Source organism: Mytilus californianus, unplaced genomic scaffold (assembly GCF_021869535.1).
Source record: "Mytilus californianus isolate M0D057914Y unplaced genomic scaffold, xbMytCali1.0.p SCAF_3, whole genome shotgun sequence".
In the NCBI taxonomy this organism is placed as follows: Eukaryota; Metazoa; Mollusca; class Bivalvia; order Mytilida; family Mytilidae; genus Mytilus; species Mytilus californianus.
Genome location: NW_026262679.1, coordinates 117,130,036 through 117,153,699, shown reverse-complemented (window position 1 = coordinate 117,153,699; position 23,664 = coordinate 117,130,036). Strand labels below are relative to the sequence as shown.

At 31.9% G+C, this 23,664-nt stretch overlaps 2 protein-coding genes across 6 annotated transcripts in view; one reads left to right on the top strand and one right to left on the bottom strand.

Moving 5' to 3' along the window:
• LOC127735930 (uncharacterized) overlaps positions 1-23,664 on the top strand; it is a 502,702-nt gene that overhangs the window by 363,895 nt on the left and 115,143 nt on the right. The window lies entirely within an intron of this gene.
• Positions 1-23,664, bottom strand: part of LOC127735918 (uncharacterized) — a 108,185-nt gene that overhangs the window by 52,073 nt on the left and 32,448 nt on the right. For both annotated transcript variants that reach the window (XM_052246357.1, XM_052246358.1), the window contains exons 17-44: positions 20,828-21,013; positions 19,965-19,997; positions 18,936-19,050; positions 17,708-17,944; positions 17,392-17,552; positions 16,874-16,973; positions 16,502-16,626; positions 15,750-15,770; positions 15,383-15,467; positions 14,850-15,074; positions 14,342-14,575; positions 13,494-13,748; positions 12,986-13,234; positions 11,596-11,957; positions 10,933-11,068; positions 8,846-9,097; positions 8,182-8,454; positions 7,272-7,499; positions 6,574-6,950; positions 6,327-6,449; positions 5,822-5,930; positions 5,090-5,374; positions 4,355-4,618; positions 3,638-3,835; positions 2,729-2,943; positions 1,737-2,042; positions 1,203-1,294; positions 429-585 (exon numbers count right to left, since the gene is read on the bottom strand). In XM_052246357.1, the coding sequence (XP_052102317.1) occupies positions 429-585; positions 1,203-1,294; positions 1,737-2,042; positions 2,729-2,943; positions 3,638-3,835; positions 4,355-4,618; positions 5,090-5,374; positions 5,822-5,930; positions 6,327-6,449; positions 6,574-6,950; positions 7,272-7,499; positions 8,182-8,454; positions 8,846-9,097; positions 10,933-11,068; positions 11,596-11,957; positions 12,986-13,234; positions 13,494-13,748; positions 14,342-14,575; positions 14,850-15,074; positions 15,383-15,467; positions 15,750-15,770; positions 16,502-16,626; positions 16,874-16,973; positions 17,392-17,552; positions 17,708-17,944; positions 18,936-19,050; positions 19,965-19,997; positions 20,828-21,013 (5,403 nt within the window). The remainder of the gene's footprint in view (positions 1-428; positions 586-1,202; positions 1,295-1,736; positions 2,043-2,728; positions 2,944-3,637; positions 3,836-4,354; positions 4,619-5,089; positions 5,375-5,821; positions 5,931-6,326; positions 6,450-6,573; positions 6,951-7,271; positions 7,500-8,181; positions 8,455-8,845; positions 9,098-10,932; positions 11,069-11,595; positions 11,958-12,985; positions 13,235-13,493; positions 13,749-14,341; positions 14,576-14,849; positions 15,075-15,382; positions 15,468-15,749; positions 15,771-16,501; positions 16,627-16,873; positions 16,974-17,391; positions 17,553-17,707; positions 17,945-18,935; positions 19,051-19,964; positions 19,998-20,827; positions 21,014-23,664) is intronic.

Below are 23,664 nucleotides of genomic sequence, written 5' to 3'. Positions count from 1 at the left end.
AGAAAATAAGCTGATAGTTTGCAATTTTATTTCTGATTTATATCTAAAAGGGACGGTAAGAGAGAGGTGCAGGTATAATTGAGATCTCAGTCTACCTGTACTTACCAGCTAATAGTCTTTTTCCATAATTTACTGCACATCATTTAATTATACATTAGAATCCATACTATAAGCAATGTACAATATGCACAAGTTATCCAGTAGGAATCATGGAGATAATATCAAGTTTTTTTTTCAAGAAATGGATACAGGTGTATAAGATAAGACAAAGCTAGCAATAACAGTCCTAAATAATCTGAAATAAATAATTACAATTTGTTCTTTCTACACACCTACGACAGGTTTGTGTCTCATCATGTTACAGTCGTTTTTATGACACATGTACACACACTTAGTACCATTGTCTACACACTGTTGTTTTTACTCACCTACGACAGGTTTGTGTCTCATCATGTTACAGTCGTTTTTATGACACATGTACACACACTTAGTACCATTGTCTACACACTGTTGATGTTCCACATATGGTATTTTTGGCCCACAGCCTTTAGTGATCATACCATCATCCACCATTGTGTAGCACATCTGAAAATATATTAAAACATGAGGATTTTTTTCACATTACCAAAGCACTACTACTTATCATTGCTTAAATTATTCTATGAAAATATAAAGGTTCATAGTGTAAATTTTTGACAACCTTTGTTTATTATCTGGTATCAAACTGATATTTCCCCCAAATGACCAATGTTAACTCACCACCACCATATTATCTGGTATCAAACTGATATTTCCCCCAAATGACCAATGTTAACTCACCACCACCATATTATCTGGTATCAAACTGATATTTCCCCCGAATGACCAATGTTAACTCACCACCACCATATTATCTGGTATCAAACTGATATTTCCCCCGAATGATCAATGTTAACTCACCACAACCATACTATGTATAAGTTGTATTTCTTTTTTGCATGTTATTCTCTGTACCTTTTTAAAATTGTATTGGTTTTTTGAGAATAAAGTATTGTAGTTGTTAACCAGGGCAGTTCATTCATAAAATCGAAATTTTTTAAACTTTTCTATTGATGATAAAAAATATGCAATTTGTTGTTAGATTCATTTTTATCCCATAGCTGCTTTTATTCATTTCAATAACAAGTCAAATAGGTGCTCCAAAAAGTCATTACTAAACTAACCTGTGAATGTCTATTACAATGCTGCTGTGGTAACATATTACATTCTTCATCACTCTTTGCATTTCTACATTTGAAGCAGCTTAAATCTTTCTCTACAAAAATATGTTATAAATTATATTCTTCTTTGTCTAAATATCAATGAATTCAAACATATATTGCATAAGAACTACACTTAACAAATTTCATTATGGAGTACGTGGTATATGTTAATAAAGGATCAGTCATCTGAATAGCTTTTGTCAGATTTCTTCTCTAATCAAGACCTCTCTAAATCTGACATAGCATTTAACAAAATGTCACATTTCCATTAACGATGATATAATATATTTCTTTCGTCCCAATTTGAAGTTCACATTAATATTGAAAACAATTTTTACTAAAGAAAATTTCAGAAAGGGAGAATCTGCAGGTTATAATATGTTCATCAAAGAGAATTTAAGTAGTCATTTTGTCGTTTATTTCTTGAAAAAAGAGTAAACATCCTTTAATGAATCAATAAAGTATTATCTGTCCCCCTAGATCTCTTTAACATACCATAACATGCACTTTCTACTGCCATTCCAACAATCTTCATCACTCCCATAGCTAAGTCTCTGGAATTCATTGGAAGACCATTAACCATCCTCTCTACACATCGCCATGACAATGTAGCACGTTTACATAACGTCTCCTTATCATCTCCCATCAGGGGTCCAAGGCACTGGCTCTTATTTGATAGAAGGTGTTTAATCACCATATCAACGGTTAGATCGTCCATCATGGTATTGTCAGGGTCACGCATGTTTTTATCAGAGGTCTTGTTTAGGTCTTTATGCATGTTGTCTTCCATGTCATCATCCTCTATATAAGTAATAAAAATTAGAAAAATCAGAAAAGAGAAAATAAATGTGACATCCTTTATTCCACTGAATGCTGCATTCAAATTTATTACAATGCAAATTATGGTGGGTCAGTATTTTAAACTATTATGTCATATAAAAAGACTTAAAGGCAAATCTCAGTTTCATAATAATATTAAATTATTATTAATATTTTGAAAGGGAGTAACACAGCTTGTAACAATAACTAATTTTCCATGAGACCCTCTTATACACTTCAAACAAAAATAATCCTCACATATATTCAACTGATGATTATAAAGTTTAATGTGTCTTTAAAATCAAGGCCTAAGGAAAACAAATTTTACACTTAATGTCAACTGAAAGACTGAAACTCAAAAGTACAATCAGAATTACTGTAAATTCAGAAATTATTGCGATGGTTTTATTACTGCGAAAAATGCGACAGGGTTATAATCGCACTAATTTAAACTCGCATTTTGAAATTTTTTATATGAATTAAACAGGATTTTTCTCAATATCGCAAAAATCAAAATCGCATTTTAGTCTAAAATGACAAATCGCAATAATAAATGCACGCAATAATTTCTGAATTTACAGTATATAGGATCAGGTGAATGAAAATTTCAATTCTTCTAGGAGAGAACAATTTCTCATGTGGAACTGTAAACAAAACATAATCCAAACCTTCCATTCCCCAATCCAATTTCAAATCTAGACCCAATAATTTCTTGGTAATGTCCTTGAACTCTAGAGCACACATGTCCAATGCCTTTTTGTCTTTACAAGTTTCCGGTATTTTTTTGAATTTTTCCATCATTTCTGACATCATATGATTTTTCTCTTCCTCGCCACAAGATGTCACATGATTATTTACACATTCTTTGACCTTCCATCCATCACTGAAAATAACAATAAAATCATAACACAATCTTAAGGTCATAGATTCAAATATACAGTATATATTTATATATATAAAACTGAATTTGAAGACATGAATAAAAGGATAAAAAAACCAACTTAACTATAAAAAAAGATCTAATTTTAATAAATCTAAAAAGTCAATTAGAAAACATACAATTAAGTTATTTCTTTCTGTTTGTTTCTTTCTGTGATTGTTTGAGACTATGTAGAGGTATTCTTTGTACTGTTGGGTTTCTATTTCATTGAACTTATGATCAACATCTTCGATTTTTTTATTGCATGGGTACATTTCACATTTTACATTTTCTAAATGTTATATCATATAATATTCATATACTATCAGGGTACACAAATTTCAATCTACACTATTATTTGGTATCTTGTAAAAGTTCTATGATTTGTAATCCTTAACATTTTTTCAAAGATGTTTGAGTCATAATTATTCAATATTATTTGTAGACTGGTCTCCCCATTACTTTGAAAAGACTACCAGCAACTAAGGGATAATTCTTTTGCTTCAGGTTTGGGAAGTGCCTGTAGGAATATTTTGTCATGAACTAATATTCTATTACTTATTTTCATTGCACTTTTTTATCAGTGGACCATGAACTATGAGAATAGAGGATGTTACATGTTAATTCCATAAAGAATTAAAGTATTTAATTTACTTACAAACAAGTCATGTCTTCCTTTGTAGCATTAAACATCATTAGACATTGACGTGCTCCACAAATATCACAATTGGCCTTAGGACAACGGTCAGATATTCTCTTGTGTACTTTTGCAACTATGACTTTCATAGCCTCCTTGTGAGTTGGTTCACAACCAGACAAAGATTTATATATACAGGATCTGAAATCTGGTACCCCACTGTAAACAGAATAACGATGAAATATCAATAAAGTAAGAGGTATGATGCAAACATCAAGTATGTTTCATTCTGAAATCAGCTACAGTATCACAACAATATTCTATCATTGATGAAAAAATGTACATAGAAAAAGTAAAATTTTAAAAATGATAAAAATCTGAACATTAATCAACTCTTAAAGAAACATTTACAGCAAAATGCCTTGAGTGTGTAGGTAAAGGTATCTCTGGTTATCTTACTTGTTAGCTGAACCGTGAAAGCATTATAAGGTTAGCTATACTACCCTCCTTTCGGAGTTGTCTAGTCCTACAGACAGATAGATTGGTTATCTGTTGGACTAGTCTACTCTTAAAGGAGGGTAGTATGTCTAACCTAATAATGACCTCACGGTTCAGCTAGTAAGCAAGCTAACCAAAGATATTACCTTTACCTAAATACTCAAGGCATTTACTGTAAAATAAAAGGTCAAAAGAACCCTAAAAATAAGCTCTTTTTCAATGTTGTCTGTCCTTATTTACCTGCACAAATCTTCATCCCCTTTCATCATCTTTGACTGTAAGGATGTGATACACATCAAAGCCTGTGGCATATCACATGACCATTTCACCTTAGGATCCATTGCATCACATGACATTTTTGGTGATTCCTTGTGTGTTCCCATCATGCATGTTGTCATGGCAACAGGATACAGATCGTTCCATTGTCTTTCGATAGTTTCACGTTTTTCTTTTTCACACGCCCATGTTTGTTCCACTACACAAGAAAGAACAGGGCCAATAGATCTGAAATTTTGAAGCCAATATTTTATTTTAAGCAATAATATTAAAATATTCAATTATGAACGTTTGTTATACACAGTCAATGTAATGAAATTAAGAAATTATTGCATACACTTATAATGGCAATTGTTGAAAAGTTGACAAAAATGCAAGATTAATTATTGCAATTTCAGGAAATGCTGCATACAAAATTTTCAGTTTTCAATTATGCAAAACCAATCCCGTTGGCAAATTTGAATAATAAAAACATAGGAATAATTTCTGAAATTACAGTTGATATTCATATCTTATCATCTTTTACTAAGAATGTATTGTGCTTAGCAAAAATAAAGATCTTTCAAGTCTGCAACAAATCTATATACACCTACTGTTATGCGTACCAATTAAAATCTGACATGGAACATTTTTAAAAATTCTCAAAAATTGCAATAAATTCAGGAAAGTATCCTTTAATGAAATCAAAATTTAACTTACGAACAAATTAATGTAGAAGTCTCCTTCCCAACATTCCCAATGATAGCACCACTGAGCATGCCCATACATTTAGCTGCTTCTTGTGGCCGACACTGACCCATCATATCGTTGTTCATATCTTCTTTACCTGCATCCATTTCCATTTGTTCCTTTTCTGGGCACATTCCAATGGCGAGCTCCATTCTACGGGTAACCTCATACATTTTAATGAACTTTTGGCGAGTACGAGCTGAACATGACATTGTATGATTAGAAATACAAGGTAAAGCCACATGTTTTTTCCACCTGCAAATAAAAGGATTAAATTTCATTTAACAACAAATAAATAGCTAAACAAATCTGATTTAAACAGTAAACCTTTGTTTTAAAATGCCATATGAACAATATAGGATGTGTGATATAAGTTAATGGGACAGCAGCTCAATGATGCATATAATTACAAGCCATCTTAACGAAAATATACAGTCTTCAACAAGAAACAATTTTCTATAAAATATGTCAATTAAGCTTGCAATTATCTTGAGTCTAATATAAATAATTTAGATAAACAGAAATAAATAAAAATTTGCCATCTAAAATCCATAATTTATATTTCACATAAGGTCAAGAACAGCTATCTCAACAAATCATGGGCATGGTATTTTCTAATTTTTATTGACCTTTTATTTTTAATTGCCTCCTTATTATAATCTCATCCCCCTTTTTCTGAACATTAAGAACCTGTATACCTACCAACAAGTTCCTGGTCTGTCCATCAATGGTATATAACTCGAAAATGCTGTCATTCCAAAATATTCAAACATACACAAGGCTGCTTCCATAGGTTTACAGTCTTCTGGTTCTGTTAAACAATTCAAAAGACTAGTGATTAATAGGGTCTAACCTATTCATAGTATCAATTTATGTACCATGAATTCATTATTAATTTTGCGGAACTAGCTTTCTTTGAGAGCAAAGATGAACAAAGAATTGTCAAATTAGATGGACTTCAACATAGTCTACTGGAAATTTTAAAAATGTAAAAGATCCAATGGCTTTTGTTTGATAAAATTTGTGATTTTTTGGAAAAATGTATAATTAATTGGTAAAAGTGACTTATAATTGATATAAAGATGATAAACAGATTTTCATATTTAATTTATTATTGATATGGACAAGTTTGCATTTTATTTTGGTTACATGAGCAGATTTTCTATTAAAGAGTATAAATAAATGTTACTATGTAATTTATTCCTACCTGTATAATTCATTGCCATCATTCTAGAGTTATCTCCCATGTCACCATTATCTCTCATCTCACCGTTGTCATCACTATCGTTTTCATCTGTATCATTTCTCATCATCTCCATCATTATACGTTCTGAAACAAAGAAAACGTTTTATCTGATTCTTGTAAAAATAAACAAAACTTCAAGTTGGATATTATGAAAATAAGAAGACAAATATGTTCATTTAAACTTTTGTTTATTAATGATTAAACTCACCATAAAATTTACAGTTAGTAAAAGTAGCCTGTTTCATCATGGTTGCTCTCTGTCTCCACATGCCTTTCCACAGTGGATGTAAATTCTCTGAACTTGTCTCCACACAGTTATGGTAATTCTCTAATCCATAACAAATATCCGTGTGACCTGGATTTTCCATCATGAAATACATTTCAGTCAGATTTTTCATATCAAGATAACATTGTCCAATAATGTTTGGACTTGCAATTGGTGGACTTCCTTTCACATTCATGACATCACATGACACGTTTCTCATCATAAGGAAGTCTCGGATTAAACCTGCTCTAGTTAGTTTGAAATCCTGGCTGCAACTTTCCTCTTGTTTAGACAAACATGCTTCTATCTTAGTTACATTGCTGAAATATAATGTAAAATCAAAATAACCCTAAAATTCCAATCATTTATCTGACAATAGCAATATAGCAATTAGGGGTTCTGGTACTTTAGGACTGACTTTAGATTTTAGCTAGTTACCAAATTTAAAAGTAGATGTTGAATGCTCAATGTAATGGTATTGAAAAAATTATGAGTAAACATTTCACTTTTCTTATTGAGTGATTGAAAAATTAAAACTTGAGCATTTCATGTAATTCAAACAATTTTTAAGAACTTATGACTGTAAAAATATTGACATAAATACCTTTTTCATAAAGGTCAAGGCTTGACAGACTTCATACCTGCATATTTGAGTAGAGTTCTCTGGCAAACAGTTTTCAATCCACATTGTACAAGGTTCTTTCATCCAACATTTCTGCTCCTCTGTCATTCCATATTTTTCCATGCAGCGTTCTCCATACGTTGCCATGGTGACATACATTGATTGATTCACCATTGCAGCTTGTGGGTTGCTATGGTCACATGTTAAGGTATGAAGAGCAGCACATTCTGTTGCTTTTTTGTACATACTTCAAAATAAAACAAAATGAACATTAGTTTTTAACAACAAAACAAGATCTGCAAAGTTGTAAGTTAATAAAATTAAACAAACTGGCGAAGATATAACTTGAATATTTGACCAACAGAAAATTGTCCCTGTTCCCCCTAAAAATGGTCACCAATTTTAGATTATCAATATCAAAAAGGTTTTAAAGATTATAAGCTTCATACAAATTTCAAGAATTTCTGATAAAAAAAAATGAATGAAAAAAAATATACCTTGACTAGAATAAACATGGGATAATTTTACAATACTCCTCCAAAATAATATTTACTCAATCCAGATTTTTAGCTTATTGAATTCAAACTACGTTTTGTTAAGTGGACACCTTCATCTAAATTTGATGAGGATCCAACCAAAAATGAATATGCTGTCGTACTGACAAAAAAAGGATGACTGACTGACATATACACTTCGCAACATGGGGTTTAAAAAAGACATGACCTTTTTAATACAATGGAATGTTTAAGCCATATGATTTTTCTAGCAATCACAAAAATATATTTGTAATATTTTTGCATTTTTTACCATTGCCAATTCTTATTATTCCTGCCATTGTTGAAAAATAAATTGCATAAAGAGGTTTTCCACTTGTTTTGAACTTATATTGGTCAGATAACGCTACAAATTTCTACAATATTTGATGTTACCTGCACATAGCTGTATCATTGTCCATGTTCTCACGAAGCGACATACTGAATCCCATCATGCATTTCTCAGCAGCCTTAGGATCACATGACGCTCTTTGTACAATTTCTCTCCAGTTTTTAGTATCACAAGCCACAGCTGTCATCAATGGACAGGTATTACCCATAATGCTGTTGGCTGAGTTAACAAGGAACACAACATTATCATATGCTGCATCACTATATGTACAGTTCTTAGTGCTGTAGTGGAGGCATTTAATCATTTCTCCAAAATGTCTGAAATGAAGAAATTTGTTTTTACATCCCAGAAAAAAATTCCAAAATCAAATATTATAAAAACAAGCCTACAATTCAGTTATACATTTTTGATTTGTTTGTATATAAACAGCAAAGTAAAATTTCATAACCAAACTTAACTTATTTCAATATTTCCTTTCTCAAATTGACAACTATCAGTTATTTTTTTTAGGACACAACTAATGGTAAAAACCATCTTTAAAGTAAAAAGAAATGATTTTTTTTTGTTTTAAAGAAACTTTAAGAATACTGCTACCGAACCTCAAACTTTGAAAACTAGTGTTCATTTCCACATTGAAAAAGTGTAAAAACTCTGTAGCTTCTGTGTCCTATTTCTTCACACACCCCAATATAATAAATTATTTTTCACCTGCAGGTTTCCTGTTTGTTATGTCCAGAAGTAGAAGAAAGATATTTTCCGAATCCCTCAGCACACATAGCCGCTGTTTCTAGATAGCAGACATCGTCCTGGTATAATAAAAGTTGCTGATATGGCATTGTAGGACACGCTTTTTCATGGACGAAATAAATCATTTCCATTATGTTACGGTACATTTGTTGTCTTTCCGTAGAACAGGATGCTAATGCATCTTTAACGCAAGTTTCAACAGTTACCAGTTCCCTGTAATAATATATTAATACAAATATAATTCATATCTGTTAAGAAATGAATTCAGAACCAATCATAGCATATAAAGCTGTGAATGAAAGCCAAACATTTTGATAAATTATACAATTCAGGAAAACAAATCCTAATTTCTTCACCATCAAATGAGAACTTTGTATTTCAAAATCATGTTTGACTGTCCATTACTTTTTGACAAATGGACCATGAGACAGTATAAAGTTCTAAAATAATCAAACTTAAGGATGAAGTCAGGAGAAATTAAAAAAAATCTGAAATTCAAAATTGGTACTATAAATCAGAAGAGCATTAGTTAAGGAACAAAATAAGCTAAAAATATTTAAAGGTTATGGAGCTCCTTTTTGAGATATATGATTTTAAAACAAGAGGCTCTCAAGAGCCTGAATCGCTCACCTGTATTTCAGAGGAGAAGATTTTTAAATGTTAGCAAACTTGATGAACAAATTGTGTAAAATTGTCTTTAAAGGGCAATAACTCCTTAAGGGGTCAATTGACAATTTTGGTCATATTAACTTTTTTGTAAATCTTACTTTGCTGAACATTATTGCTGCTTACAGTTTATATATATCTATAATAATCTTCAAAATAATAACAAAAAACTGCAAAATTTTGTTAAAACTACCAATTCGGTGGCAGCAACCCAACAATGGGTTGTTTGATTCGTCTGATAATTTCAGGGCCGATAGATCTTGACCAATTAAACAATTTTACCCCATGTCACATTTGCTCTAAAAGATTTAGTTTTTGAGATATAAGCCAAAAACTGCATTTGACCCTTATGTTCTATTTTTAGCCATGGCGGCCATGTTTGTCGATGAATACAAACTTCGGATACAATTTATAAACAAGATACCCTAAGGAACATTTAGTTAAAGTTTGAAGGTAATTGGCCCAGTAGTTTCAGAGGAGAAGATTTTTAAATGTTAGCAAACTTGATGAACAAATTGTGTAAAATTGTCTTTAAAGGGCAATAACTCCTTAAGGGGTCAATTGACAATTAAGGTCATATTAACTTTTTTGTAGATCTTACTTTGCTAAACATTATTGCTGATTACAGTTTATATATATCTATAATAATATTCAAAATAATAACAAAAAACTGCAAAATTTTGTTAAAACTACCAATTTGGTGGCAGCAACCCAACAATGGGTTGTTCGATTCGTCTGAAAATTTCAGAGCTGATAGATCTTGACCAATTTAGCAATTTTACGCCATGTCAGATTTGCTCTAAAAGCTTTAGTTTTTGAGATATAAGCCAAAAACTGCATTTGACCCCTATGTTCTATTTTTAGCCATGGCGGCCATGTTTGTCAATGGATCAAAACTTCGGATACAATTTATAAACTAGATACCCTAAGGAACATCTAGTTAAAGTTTGAAGGTATTCGGCCCAGGAGTTTCAGAGGAGAAGATTTTTTAAATAGTTTACGACGACAGACGACGGACGACGGACGACAAAGGACGGCAAGTGATGGCATAAGCTCACATGGGGCCCTTCTGGCCCTGGTGAGCTAAAAATGGTGGGAAAAGGCTGACTCAGTCTTTTACCATATATTTAGCATTGGCATAATTTGGGTCTCAAATTGTAAAAAAAATCTAGAATCTGCTTTAATTTTGGTAATGACCTTTTATGAGCTATTGAAGTCTGCTGTGAAAAGAAAAGTGGATGGGGCGAAATATTTTCCCCTGTATTGTAGTATAAAACACAAGGAGTCTTTACATCTGACAAAAAATCCTAAATCTAACTTGACTACATCCTTAAAAAACACAATCTATTATGAATTATATTAAAAGTAAAACAATTTCTTACATGCAAACATTTTCTCTATCTTGGACAGGAGTGACCATCCATGTAGTCAGTCTGGTAAAGTATGACGTAGCACACATAGAGGCCACCTCTGTCATACAATAATACTGCTCTGCCACAGATACAGTGGATGATTCAGCTGAAACATACAATTAAGTACTGTTAGACTGTCAATTGACAATTTAACAGTCGCAAATGTAGTTTTACTGGTGACGCATAGCTATTTCTTTAAATTTCATAATTCAAAGTAATTCATATTAATACTCATTTAACAGGCATTGCAAATATTCTAAAATCAAAAAGAAAACTTTTCCTTTAATACAAAATTTCGAAAAAAGCCTCAGACAAAATAGATTTGAATTTTTTTATACAATTCTTCATACTAAATATGAGTCATTTTGTTTCAAGTAACCTGTAAATGTAAACCCTAATAATGCAGCTGCAAAAAATTAAATATAACTAGAAACTATGTTTTAGCTTTATGAAAGAAAAAACCAATATAGGATATGACAGTTGTTTCCTTTCATTTGATGTATATAAGCTTTTGATTGTGACATTTGATAAGGGACTTTCTAATTTGAATTTTTCTTGGAGTTCTGTGTTTTTGTTATTCTACTTTTTAAACAAATATTATTTATGTTTTATAATAGTAAAACATCAACTCACCTTTACTACAGAAATTTTTGTAGAAATGTTCATTGTTTTGACTTCCTGTACTGGTCATATATGTATACATGGGTGGTGGGTTCTCCCATTGTCCTTTACAGGCTGAGAAAGTGGATATAGCTTCACACACAGTCTTACTAGCCGATGTTTCCTTCAGGAAACCCTCGCTCATGTCTTCCATCATTCCCATCAAGCACTTGGTGGAGGCAGCAACTTGGTCTCCATGTACGAAACTACTGGTATCAGCTTGGGAATTACACATGGAGTGGTAGGTCTTTAGGATATTAGCATGAGGCGCCACCTGTGACGACATGCAGCCTCTGAGATGTCTTTGGAAACAGTAATCTATTTCTGTCAAATTTCTGTTTTAAAAAAAAATGTTTAAAGATATTTGCTGCAAGCTTAAGTAAGTTCCATTCATTATCAATGAAAACGTTACAGATAGTCCATGCTTGGTAATTATAACAAAACAAAGAGACCATGCTGGGAGCCTATAACAATAAGACCATGCTGGGTGTTTATAGCAATGAGACAATGCTGGGTGATTATAACAATGAGACCATGCTTGGTGAATATAACAATGAGACAATGCTGGGTGATTATAACAATGAAACCATGCTTGGTGAATATAACAATGAGACAATGCTGGGTGAATATAACAATGAGACAATGCTGGGTGATTATAACAATGAGACAATGCTGGGTGATTATAACAATGAGAAAGATTTGTTTGACTAGACAAAACAAATCAGACTCTGAGGATAAAGCAAATCTAGGAATACATTGTTTGAAATACTTTGCAGCAAGATGAGATATTTCTTTCCCATAGGGAAAGGTGTATACATAAGGGAGATAAGTCTCTAATAGTCAACAAAATACCTTATCACCATTACATAGCAGTGTTCATTTGGCTTTTTGTGTGTTTTTTGCTGTACATGTACTGATTTTGTGACATGGACGGATATCCAATATCCTTGCGTTTTTTATATCAAATAAAAAGATTTACATAAGTTACATATCTACTGGTTTGGCTATTTGATATAAATTTTGTTCAGTTTTAATATTTCTGTCAAATTGAAAATTGAAAATAATGTTAATTAGCAAACTATTTTATTTAAGTCTATAGATACAATTAGATGTAATATTCTTAAACAGGATAAAGAAATTTCTAAAACTCCTTGTTTTTTTTTTTCAGTTTAACATATTTAGTTATAGTGGATTGGGAAACAAGTTATTACAACTCATATTAATTCCTTCCCATGTTGCTGCCTTGTAGCTGCATTAGCCTGCTCATTTTTTAAATCTACAAGAGTGTCTTTTATGTGCATAAAAAATATTTTTTATATTTGGTCAGAACTTAGCAATAAATATAAAAGTTCTATGAACTTACTGACAAAGTAGTGTAACATCACTCCTAGTTTTGAGAGGCATATAACACTCTTCTAAAGCTTGATGTGTGTTGCAAGGTTGTGGTCGGGGTGTACACTTCATGGATCTGGCTTGCATCTCCTCTAGTGGACAATGGTCACCAACCATAGCCATCACATCAGCACCAAGCTGGATCATGGCATAGACGTCTTTGTGGTCAAAACAGGAACTAGACATGTTGTGCATGCAGCAAAGTAGTTTCTCTGTGGCTCTGTTGAAAAGTCATAAAAATAATACAATGTGTACAAGGTGTGTTTTATAGGTTTGAAAGAAGTTTGGCATGATTACTTACTAAGCACAAGTATAATCGACATTTAAAAACATTATTTGATTATTCAACAGGCTGCTAAATCTGAATTTAGCTATAAAAGTTTGTATGCTTAAGAAATATGTTTAAGAAAAAACATACGTTTGTGCAACTAAGTAAATTCCATTTGACCATGAAGGCTTTCTTTAACTTGATTACTTACTCACAAACTGGTTTCCAACCATTGAAAACTGATGTTGATATTTTACTTGGGATATCAACTTCCTTTGCACATTGCATCACCATGGAAACATTACAAGACTGGTGCTCTGTCTGGTCTTTCCACATGTCTTCATCATAACAGTAAGTGCCAACAATTTTTTCCATGACATAGGAATTTACTCGAGCATGTGCTAACTGAGAAACATTCATGTACCACATCATTTCAGCAAATCTTCCCATGGCAATCTTGGCTTGTCTGAAGTATAATATAAATAACATAGAGAGCAGACATAAATTATCATCATCTTTATGACTGAGGGGTTATATATTTTACTATGTTTTGAAAATAATTTTATACACAATAGTTGTCAGAATTTCTATGTCATTCCAAGAAATTGTTAAATTCTTAAATAAATTCTTTTAAGAATTATGACAGTTATATACAAATGAAAATCTTGGCTTGACTATAAAAAATTAATTATCTTAAACTTATATAAGATATAGACAAATGTTCTAACAGATACATCCAACACCCACTGCTTGAGTCAGGCAATAATAATTCTAGTGAATATAATTCTTTTTCATTTGTAACAGTTTTTGAATAAATAATTCAAATAAGCTTACAAGAGAGACAAATAAATAAAAAAATCTACCAATGTAATAAAAAAATGCAGCAATCTAAAAAATGGTCCAATTGGATGACAATTATGGTCAGATCATATGTTTTCTTGTGTCATATGAATTCGTACTATACATGCTTTTTCAATGGAAATTGTGACATCACAATGCATTTTTAATAGTGCCGGATTCCCATGAGACCAGGATGCTATAGTTACAACTCATACTTACGGACAAAGGGTTTCCTTATTGAGTTGGGGTAGTCCAAGAAGAATTTCTATAGGTAATATAGCCTCAACAGCTGTAGTGTTTTGTCCAGCACTAACAGCTTCATTGTAATGACTTTTAGGACACATGTCCATCATGACCTTTAAACTCCAGATACTCATTTCAAGGAAAGGGTTGTCTCCCTTCTCACAATGAACAGTATGGTTCACTGCACACATCAGGGATCCCATCACGGCTCTGTAATGTAAATGTATAAGAAATTATACCAAACTAACCGTATTTTTAATATGATGTAATGTTTACCTAATCATATCCATATAAACTATAAAACCATAATTGTAACTCATTAAATAAAATTATCCATTAATAGCAAAAATTTGATTGCTATGTTTTATCTCAAGGCTTTTTTTTCTCATTTTGATTAATATTTCAGCTTTTGCCATTGCTATTGGAAAATTGAATTGCAGGATTGCATGTTAGGTCAGTTAGCTGAGAAGAATTTTTTACTTACCCACAAGTCATTGGAGATTCCAACATTTTAGAACCGGCTGCCTTGATGTACTTGTCTGCATCCTCAATACAATGCCATGCCATATCTGAATTACATCCCCTTGATCCACACATTTCCATGGAGACAGTTGCTAGGTGCTTTGCTGCTTTAGCAACAACATATTTATAAGGTGAAGGACATATTTCTGTAGCTGTTCTCAAACATGCTAGAGATGGTATTGCTTGGCTGAATAAAAATATATCATAGTTTTGAATCCTTAGAGAAATAAAACATAAAATATATTTATTTTTTACACAAACTTTGTATCATTATTTCTTCATTGAATATGTTTAAACCATGTTTTCAATTTTCTTTACACGATAAATTTTTTAAATATTCCAAAATCTTCTGATGTCAAACATGGCAGTCAATTTTCTTTGTATGTAAAGAAAATTGACTTTGTATGTAAAGTACATTGACAAAAGTGTTCAGATGACAGGGGGAAAACTCCCTTTTAATTATATAAAAAAACTAAACAAAAAACAAATAATTACCTGCACATCCCAGTATATGATCCCATAGCTAGATAGAGATATTGTGTCAAACAAGCACCTGCCATCATGCTACAATGCTCCATTTCTAAAGAGATAAAATACACAGTGTCAAACATTATATGATCCCATAGCTAACCAGCAATATTGGGTTCAACAAGCACTTGCGAGCATGCTACAAAGCTATATATCTAAACAGATTAAATACACAGAATGCATTTATTTCATAATTGTTGATTTGAGCTTTCTAAAGAACACTACCCCTTAAAAACACTAATAAAACCCTGCAACTGTTAAATTACTTTATATCCTAATTCTTGTTAACTAGAAAAAGTTCTGCACAATCGAAGATTTTCATTAATGGAATTACCTTTACTGTTTTCTTCCATATCTGAAAAATAAACAAAAATAATTTCAGTTTTTATTTTATAAATGAATGTCCACCCCAAAAAGGTTTTAATATAATGATTTTCCTGTAGAGATTGTTCAGCAGTTACGCATTAATTAGTAAAAATGAGATTCCATGTAAGCAATATGAATAAAGATTATTATCGTCCTTTTTGAGAAATTTTTCTTTTGATCTTATTGACTGATAATTTTCTTTCTCAGCAGAGTCCAGTGATATGAAAAATCATCGCTAGAAAATAAGGGCGCATGTGCCTGTTGTCAATGAAATTAACAACGTCGTCATATGTAAAATAGATTATCATTGGTCATCTCAACTCGATTACTTTTCTCACTTTCCCCGTACTGGCTCAAGCGAGAAAATTAACCTAGTTATGATGACTAACAATAATCTATAATAAATTCTATCTCTATTAAAGATTTAATTTACCCAGAAAAAGATATAAAGATAATATTTATTCTACAGCTGCAGTCAAGTTTAAAAACTGTGTTGAAAAAATGCACAAAACTTCTACTGGTTTGTCGCTGAATGGTACTACTGTGGCAGAATTTTCTCATTTGCTTCTATAATTACTTTTATGTGAGAGAAACTGTCCTTGAAGAGATCAGAATGTTGTCACTGAATGTAAATAAGAATGTAAGATAAGAGCTGGCCAAACATATCCATGAATATCTAAATCATATTAAAATAATCTGTTTCTAAATAAAAAGTTTTACCTGGAGAACAAGCGCCCTCTACCAGTAATTTAAGCAGAGGCCTATTAGCATCTATCTTTTTTCCTTGGTGTCCTGGACAGTTCATAGACATCATATCTGCACATTCTAATAATTCTGTCATCTCACTGTAAATAGAAAAAATCTTACTTGAAAATTTGAAGTCTCAAGTATTAATCTACAAAAATATCACTTGTACATAAAATACCTGTCATTCTTAAGGTCACATAAGAAATGAAAAATTGAGAAAAAAAATTTGGGGCATTTGCTGTAATAACAAAAGTATATAACTCATGTTTTAAACCAGTACAATACATATACATCTTCCAAACTTGACTATCTACAGGACAAACGTTGTCTACAGAACAAACTTACCCGCAAGTTCTTTTTTTGTTCCCTTGACCTTCTAACAACATTGATGTTCTGTTCAGAAGCTGTGAAGTACACCAACCAGCCTTCTCCATATTACATTCACCTATAAGAGAGGAAATCTTCACTCAGTTAGTGAAAGCAATCAATTGCCTTATTCTAAACCTGTTTGCCCAGGCAACTTTTCAATACTCTAGGACAAAAATGTAGAACAAGGCGTTATATGCAGAGATAAATGATTCATTGAAATATGGCGTTGTATGGTTTTATGTCACTGGGATCTAACTGAATACTTTTAATCAACAATGAAAACACGAGAAATAAGCTCACAATAAATTTTTTTGTTTTAATGCATATCAAAACTAAGTCTACAAATACTTCTGTTGTAATATTGTCAATTATGCTTCAAGGTTCATATCTTCATGACAATCAACAACAAAAACTAATAGTTGTAACAGGAGATGCAGTGTAAACTTAAAGACAGCAAACAGACAACACAAAACAAGATTATTGTAGATAAGTACCTTTTTTCTTATCTTCTTCTTCCATATCTGGTTTCATTTCAGGACATACACTTCGTGCCATTGAGGAAACTTGTACTAAGGACTGTTCAATGCTTGCTCTGATATTCATAGGACAAGATGAAGCCTTTTCTACAACACATTTCTCTACTGGTCCAAAGGCTCTGTAGAAAAAAAACAAGATTATCAACATGGCTGTATCTTTGACATGAATTAAATCATATTTCCTATATCGTTGTTTCTTTTTTAATTTAATGAAGGCAATTTTCCAACATACAATTGAAATCAACACTGCTCTTTGTAGACACATAATACTTACGCACATATAGCGGATTCCATTTCTGTCCCACTGCTCAACACATGACCTGCTGAGAGTTGACTGATGCAATCCAGTGCACCCTTGGGATCACACACAAAAGGTTTTTCTTCAGAACAAACACCGATGGTTTGCATCATGCCATCCTGCCAGTCTAATTCATGCATGATTCTGGCTTTCACCACTTCAGAGCAGCCAGAGACTACACTCTGGACACACTGCAGGGAGGTTAATCTAGTGCTGCAATATAAACAAATTATCAATTAAGTCAAATTCTGTTAAAATCCTCAGCTCTTTTTACAAAGGAGTAGGTCCAGTAAGACCCCTTTTTGGCCCAAAAATATAGTAGTTTTACAAAATTGTTAAAATGTAAATAATTAGCTATTTATTGGAAAGAAGAATACTTCTGTTACATAAATATGGACTGTTTTTTACCATTCAATGCACATGTATCGGGTACATCATTTGTTCAAATTTCTGACCAGTTGAACAGTTTGGTTTTATAAAACAAATTGCGATTTGGGTAGAATTTTGAACAAGTTGCAATAGGTGGAGAGCAACACTAACAGTCAAGTCACAGTAATGGTCAAAGCCAGGGCTTCAGGCCATAAAAATTTTCAGCACTGTTATTGTACTCAGACTCAGAAATCAAACAATCAAAATACTGGATTTAGTGTTTCAAGCACAAATTTTGTTCTCCGAGTGTATAGTTTTATGACAGAGGATGGTTATCAACATGATAGTGCTGATTATCAGGTGTTCTCTATATTGAAACAGTAAAGTCTCAAGTAACAATATGAAATTTTCATTGAGTGAACCCAGAAACGTAAGTAAAAAAGGCACCATATATTTTTACACAGCTGATACTTTGCAATATTAAAACACGTATGATGAAAATCTGAAAATCAATTGGGGTTTCATTTGTGCATTTTGTATGAAAGAAACAATAGCTTTTCTTTGTTTCATCTGAAACTAGAAGGGGACTTGAACATTTTGGGTCAAATTTATCAAAGCTGGTTTTAACTCTTTCACTTTGTGATGAAACAAGGTCAACATATTTGACATCACAAAGTAGTGAAATGCCATTTTATGAAGAGCTAAGCAATTCATTCAGAAGGAAGACCAATAAGATCTGTTTGTGTAAATGTTTTATTACAGTGAGTGCTTTGTATTGACAGTAATTGTGAAAGAGGCACCCATGGGATATTTGTAACTGATTTATATAGTGTACCTGCAAAGCATTTCTCTGTCAGCAAGTGGTGAAGATATACCAAAATAATTATAAACACTAACACCCAGCATACAGGTGGCAGCATAGTCTGTGTTACAATATCCTGTGGCAGTATCTGTTTACAAACAAATATAGCAAATATTTAGTTGTTTAAAAATAACTTTCTATATAAATAATGAACTGTTCCAGACATTGGTCTTGTTAATCTTAGAGACATAATTTTGGTTCTCATAGCTGCTGACCATTAGAATTACTCAGGTGAGCCATTACACCATTAGAATTACTCAGGTGAGCCATTTCACTATTAGAATTACTCAGGTGAGCCATTACACCATTAGAATTACTCAGGTGAGCCATTTCACTATAAGAATGACTCAAGTGAGCCATTACACCATTAGAATTACTCAGGTGAGCCATTTCACTATTAGAATTACTCAGGTGAGCCATTACACCATTAGAATTACTCAGGTGAGCCATTACACCATTAGAATTACTCAGGTGAGCCATTACACCATTAGAATTACTCAGGTGAGCCATTTCACTATTAGAATTACTCAGGTAGCAATTACACCATTAGAATTACTCTGATGAGCCGGTACTCATCATTTAGAATACAAAATAATTGGTCTTACATGGCCAATATCATTTTTTGAGTCATTTATACATTTCCTGTATCCTTGCACTATTCAAGTTCATCAAGTGTCTTAGTGATCAGCATCATGCAGGACAAACTAGAAATAATGTTTGTTCCTAAGGCACTTAATCACAATTCCCTAAAGACAGCAGTGATGATTATCAATTATAAGAATTTAATTTGCTGAATAATTTGTGCAATATATAGCATCATCTTTTTTTCAACTGATCCCTCAACATGGGAACAAAAGTGACGACACCCCTAACTGCACCAATAATGTTCTGTTTCATTGATAGAACTTAATATTTATTGCTGGATATTAGTCTTTTTATTCATAAACAAAAACAAAATACAAAAGACAAATACAAAAGCTGATATAGCAATAATTTACGTACCATTCAACATTTCCATATTGTTAAGAATTTTATCTGTAAAATAAATGAGATCATTGATAATTGCTGTGGCGGATATACAATATGTTAAAAAAACAATTAATGAGATGAGTTCTTCTTGTCCACAAAGCACTTCATGCTATATTAATGCATTTGTACAGTGCAACCAGGAACATATATAAATTAACGTTAGGTATACTGTTCATAGGTACAACAGACCAAACTTAAACCTCTGGATATGTTTTGGTTATTTGGGCAAGTCATTGTATTGCCGTTGAACTGATGCCCTTCATCTTCTCATATTCTTACTCATTGTCAATATGTCTTTTTTTATCATTTACATCAGATTTTTACCTCTGTCTTATAATTTCAATGAAATTAATTGATACTTAGATGTCAAAACAATTAACTGTACTAATTATATGAAATTACTATGATCAGAATTACTATGAATTTATTTATTGTTGTGGGAACCAATTTTCGCCTATTGAGAAAAACTTGCAGCATTTTCATTGATATTTAATTTCCTAGTTTTGCCAATGTCTACATACAAGTCTTTAGAAAATTTGTAATTGATTGAACATGATTGAATCTTGTACCAAGGAATCCTCAATAATTGGTACCCAACAAATAATAATGAATCCACAGTAGTGATGTATACCGTTTATGTTAATGTCTTAGCTTTTTTGTAGGTTACAAATTAAGATTTCCCATTGTACATCAGAACAGACTACATTAAAAAAAATAAGCTAACAAATTTCTGGGAGGAACATCTGAACTTAAGCCTTCATGTCTGTGCCAGTTTTTGTGTCAAGAAATTTGATTCTTATTATTACCATGACAACATATAAACAATAGTAGAATACCTTCGGCAGCACACTTAATGAATGTCTGTTGTCTTAAAGTATTGGCCAGTCTGTGTGCCATAAATATATCAGCTTTCATAGAACCTTTAACCCCTTCCACCAAGCAGTCAGCCATTACTGGAAGCATTTCACAGGCTTCTTTTTTATCATCCTTCATTACTGGATCTTTAAAGTATTCTCTTAAGACTGAAATATTCAAAGTATGCTCTTAAGACTGAAATATTCAAAGTATACTCTTAAGACTGAAATGTTCAAAGTATACTCTTAAGACTGAAATGATAAAAGTACACTCTTAAGACTGAAATATTCAAGGTATGCTCTTAAAGCGAAATGTACGTAATTAACTACTCCACAGATTTTTTTAAAATTTAACATGTGGATTCTGCTTGTAAAAATACATCAGAAAATAAAATAAAAAAGGGGGTAACCGTTTTCGTTTTTCAGGTACAAGCTGTTGAAATTGACAGCATAATACGCCAAAAATACAAAGGATATATCATCTGCATCTTTTCATCCCCACCAATTACGGTGATTTTCGAAGTATTGTGTACAAAACACATTCTATTTGTCAGGTTAACACACATGCACGTGACACAACTCTACAATTTTGTTTTAAAAGTTCTTGTCTCGATCTCTTTTCCTTTTCTTTGAATGATATAACGTTTGCTGAAGTTTCAGTAACAAAGGAAATAATTTCTTGTACCATTATTTGTAAATATCCACATTGACGACTCCCAAAAAATAAGAAAACTGCATCTGAATATTATCTTGAGAATTTGTATGGTTGTAGTAAGGTCAGAAGAAGAACCCCCCCCATATGAATTTCAGAAAAATAAAACGGATCAGAGTTTTTGTTATAACTTCCCGTGGCACAGATCATTCCTAGTGTTATGCTTAAGTACTTAGTATTGTGTATATTGTTGTCTAGTGTAATTCTAAAGCTTTGTGTATAGTGTAATTCTAAAGCTTTGTGTATAGTGATATGCTATAAATGTACTAATCTAATGCTATAATGCTATAAAAATCTACCAAGGGCGATGTTATGAGAATATATCAATCCATTATGATGCTTAAAAAAGGTACTTAGTGTAATTTTATTAGAACGTACCTAGTGTAATGCAAGGAGACTGTTCATAATGTAATGCTATACATCGAGTTTAACTTGTGTATAGTGCCATACAAGTTGTGCCTGTATATAATACGAATGAATTGTGTTTTTAATATTATTCAAAAATAAGGAGATGTGGTATGATTGCAAATGAGACTTACAACTATCTGTCTCAGTATAAGGTAGATCGGGTGTTTTTTTTCTAAACGTCCGTTCTGGTCATGTTGCAACATTACTCGTTTTGTTTTAAAAAATAGTTTGCCAAGTATCATTCAATATACAACAAGATACCTAAAACTTAAAATTTAAAGATTGAACTATCAACAAATTAAGTGTCTTTAAGTATATTTAACAGTTTAGTGGATTTTTTCAAGAAAAATAAGGCCCGTGACCCCTATTTTAAAAAAAAATAAATTTATACTTGAGAAGTATTAATGAAAAATAAATTCTGTCATCAAATTTTAGCCAATTCTATCGTGTAATGTTTCCTCAATAAGGAAATCTTAAGTTTCCCCTATATAATCAAAATAAATTACTCCAAACTTCGTAAATTCAGTCAATGTATTATTACGAAAAAACAAGGTACGTGATCCCCAGTTTTTATATTGAAATTTGAAATTACACTGACTGAAAAGACTTTAACAGAAGTTTACTAATAATCTATCGATCGTCAAACATTTATACACCACAGCTACCTTACTGAATGAAGTGGATGTAAGCAATTATCATAGGCAACCATACGGCCTTCAATAATGAGAAAAATCCAAACCGTATAGTCTATTATAAAAGGCCCCGACATTATAACATAATTTTCTTCACCCCTCCACTTTCTTCCCTTACCTTATACTCTTTTCTATTATAATCTTCAATTGAAACGTGAGAAGAAATTTTTTACTTTAAAATTGTGTAATCTACTTCTGAATGATAATACACAAAAGCACTACAAAATAATACAAATTTCGCTGTCCAATCCAAACTAAAATTTGATAAAGAAAAAACATCATGTTCTATTTTTATCATGCATGTGTAGTTTCAGTTTCAACCATGGTTCTAAATTTAGATTTTACTTTTCCATAAACTTGCGGAAGGAATAGAAGACACCTGTTTTATTTTCTGCATCTCGAGAACTGAGATTTGGATGACATAGATTTTACTTATTCTGAGATAAATGTGATAGTGCTCAATTCTTAGTTTCTGTGTAAGATTTGTGGACAGAATCTGATGTTGTTTTTTGTTGTTGGCTTTGTTATCGATTTTAAATGTTATAAATGTTGCACTAGTGTCGTAGTGGTTGATTTTTTATACTTTTCACATAAATATAAATCATCCTATAAATTTCAGTTGTATTAAAAAAAAAGGGACATGCCATCGTCTTTCTAGTTCAACACACAAATTCACATACAATATTAGTTACCTACAATTTTACGCTACTGTACACTGAATTTCATTCCGTGGAAAACTATGACTTTTCAAAAAATATTGTGGGGTCAATACTCAGTCTGGTTTGATTTTAACGAGTTTGATACGACTAGAAGCAGAATGTCACTAGTTTATTTGTATATTTGAAAATAATTTTATTGTTTAGGCATTTTTACGTTCTGTTGAAATAAACGTCGTATTTTATACCTGCTCCTGTGTGTCTAAAACAAAAACAGTGATAAAAGAGCCAGACTAACTCACAATAGGATACTCAGACTTCTGATTGGAGTCATTCTGATAATTTCTTTGA